The sequence below is a fragment of the Cicer arietinum genome, chromosome 8, assembly GCF_000331145.2.
Source record: "Cicer arietinum cultivar CDC Frontier isolate Library 1 chromosome 8, Cicar.CDCFrontier_v2.0, whole genome shotgun sequence".
NCBI lineage: Eukaryota > Viridiplantae > Streptophyta > Magnoliopsida > Fabales > Fabaceae > Cicer > Cicer arietinum.
In genome coordinates this window covers 27,189,497-27,191,536 of record NC_021167.2, presented here as the reverse complement: position 1 = coordinate 27,191,536, position 2,040 = coordinate 27,189,497, and the positions used below count along the sequence as shown (strand labels likewise).

At 30.3% G+C, this 2,040-nt stretch overlaps 2 protein-coding genes across 2 annotated transcripts in view; one reads left to right on the top strand and one right to left on the bottom strand.

Moving 5' to 3' along the window:
* LOC101513875 (aldehyde dehydrogenase family 2 member C4) overlaps positions 1 to 306 on the top strand; it is an 8,518-nt gene extending 8,212 nt beyond the window's left edge. The window contains 1 exon segment of the mRNA XM_012719313.3: positions 1 to 306. This exon segment is cut by the window's left edge and continues 12 nt beyond it. Within this exon segment, the coding sequence (XP_012574767.2) occupies positions 1 to 220 (220 nt within the window). The 3' untranslated portion in view covers positions 221 to 306.
* A 127-nt stretch (positions 307 to 433) lies between these two features.
* LOC101513565 (multiprotein-bridging factor 1c) lies at positions 434 to 1,038 on the bottom strand. The gene has a single exon (XM_004512909.4). The coding sequence runs from the start codon at positions 944 to 946 to the stop codon at positions 509 to 511; it is 438 nt and encodes a 145-aa protein (XP_004512966.1). The 5' UTR covers positions 947 to 1,038; the 3' UTR covers positions 434 to 508.
* Positions 1,039 to 2,040: the final 1,002 nt, after the last annotated feature.

Sequence of the window (2,040 nt, the reverse complement as noted above, 5' to 3'; positions counted from 1 at the left end):
AGGAATTGTGACAAAGAATTTGGATATAGCAAACACTGTTTCAAGGTCCATTCGAGCAGGAATTATTTGGATCAATTGCTACTTTGCATTTGGAAATGACATTCCTTATGGTGGTTACAAGATGAGTGGTTTTGGAAGAGACTTTGGATTAGAATCTTTACATAAATATTTACAAGTTAAATCTGTTGTAACTCCAATTTACAATTCTCCTTGGCTCTAAATGTTCTTTGTAATTTGGTAAACAATAATAATATATCATCTTGTACCTCTATACTTCATCAAAACAATAACGATCTCTTTCATAAAGATACTCTAATCTTTTGTTTAATGTATCAATTTAATACGATATAATAATCAAATTTTTTAAATATATCATGATGTCTCTATTATTATTAATTCTATATTTTAACAGTTAATTTTTTAATTTAAAATATAAAATAATTTAAATATATTAATTATTTATATATCATCATCATATAAAACAAACGCATTAAAAAAAAGTTAAACATCATTTTCCAATTTTGCCCCTGAGCTTAACACCAAGAACCCTCTCCATCTTAGCCAAAACACCTTGATTAGGCACAGCTTTACCATTCTCATATTCCTGAACAACTTGAACACGTTCGTTAATCTGTTTTGCCAACTCAGCTTGACTCATTTTCTTATCCAAACGCGCTTTTTGAATCGTGTGTCTCACTTCCCCACCAACCCGCTCCAACGCTGCTGGTTCAGCCGCTTCATCTAATTTCCTCGCGTTTAAAACCGGACCGGCGGTTTTCTTGTTCGAACCGGCGTCGAATTTTTTAACCGTTAAAATTTCGGCTCCGGTTCGGAGAGCTTGGTTCACTGCTTTTGGATTTCGAAGGTCTTGTGCTTTGGGTTTTGATTTGTGTAGCACGATTGGTTCCCAGTCTTGTGCTATTGCTCCTGTTGTACGTGTCGGCATCGTCGCACGTGAGAATGGAAATGCGAAATGATAATGAAATGAGAAATGAAATGAAATGTAGTGTTTTGTTGTGAGCGTGGTGGAGAGAGATGATGGTGTTATTTATTGAGTTGTGAGTGTATCTGGAATGTTCTGTTATTGCAACGGTTAAAAATTAGGTTCGGGTTTTCTCAGGAAAGTTCTAGTAGGAGGAGGAGTTATGGCAATTTTTATTGCGTGCCGATCAATCTTGCTTGCGTGGAGGACAAGCTAAAATAATATACATATTTTTAGTTTAATTTTTTATTATTTATCAATTAGTCTTTAGTGTTTATAAAATTTAAATCATTGCATTGATTTTAGTTTTTGTTATAGGTTTACTTAGACATAGATATTATTATATCTACAATCTTTGTTTATCTAATTTAATAATTTCTTTTTTCTTTAAGTCCTTTATATTCATAAAATTTAAGAAGATTTATATTTTTTTATTGATATTTTAAAATATAAACGATTAAATTAAAAAAAGAAATTAAAAAATTATATTAGTACTTATTATTAAGTTAACAATTAAATCAATATTTGTAAATTTACGTGACTTATCACATCAATATATTTTAAGATGCATGATCTTTTTTTTTTTTAAGAAAAATAAACCTAAGCTGAAAAATAAAAAATATATGATATTATTGTTTACTTTTTTTAAAGATAAATGACCTAAAGAAAAAAAAAAACTATTATATGTAAGTCATGAGCTTCCCTGATCATGTTTTTGATTTAATTCTCAAACACACAGTACATATGAAATATTTGATTGATCTAATATTTTGAATTGAGAAATATTTCAGGCAAACAAGAAGACACCACACACTTGGAACAATAGCTTGCAACTCAAGGAATCAACCAAAGTTGGAGGATGCACTTGAGAAGGACGCAAAAATGTATAGTGTTAGTGTCATAGTAAATAAGTTTAGTAACTAATCACTATGGTCTCACACTTAAGCCTTTGCCAATGAATATAAATCAATCAACAAATAAAGCAATTGATGAATCGATTGTCTGTCTCAGAACAAGTGTTTTCACTAAACAAATCGATTGGGCAATCGATTGGTTAA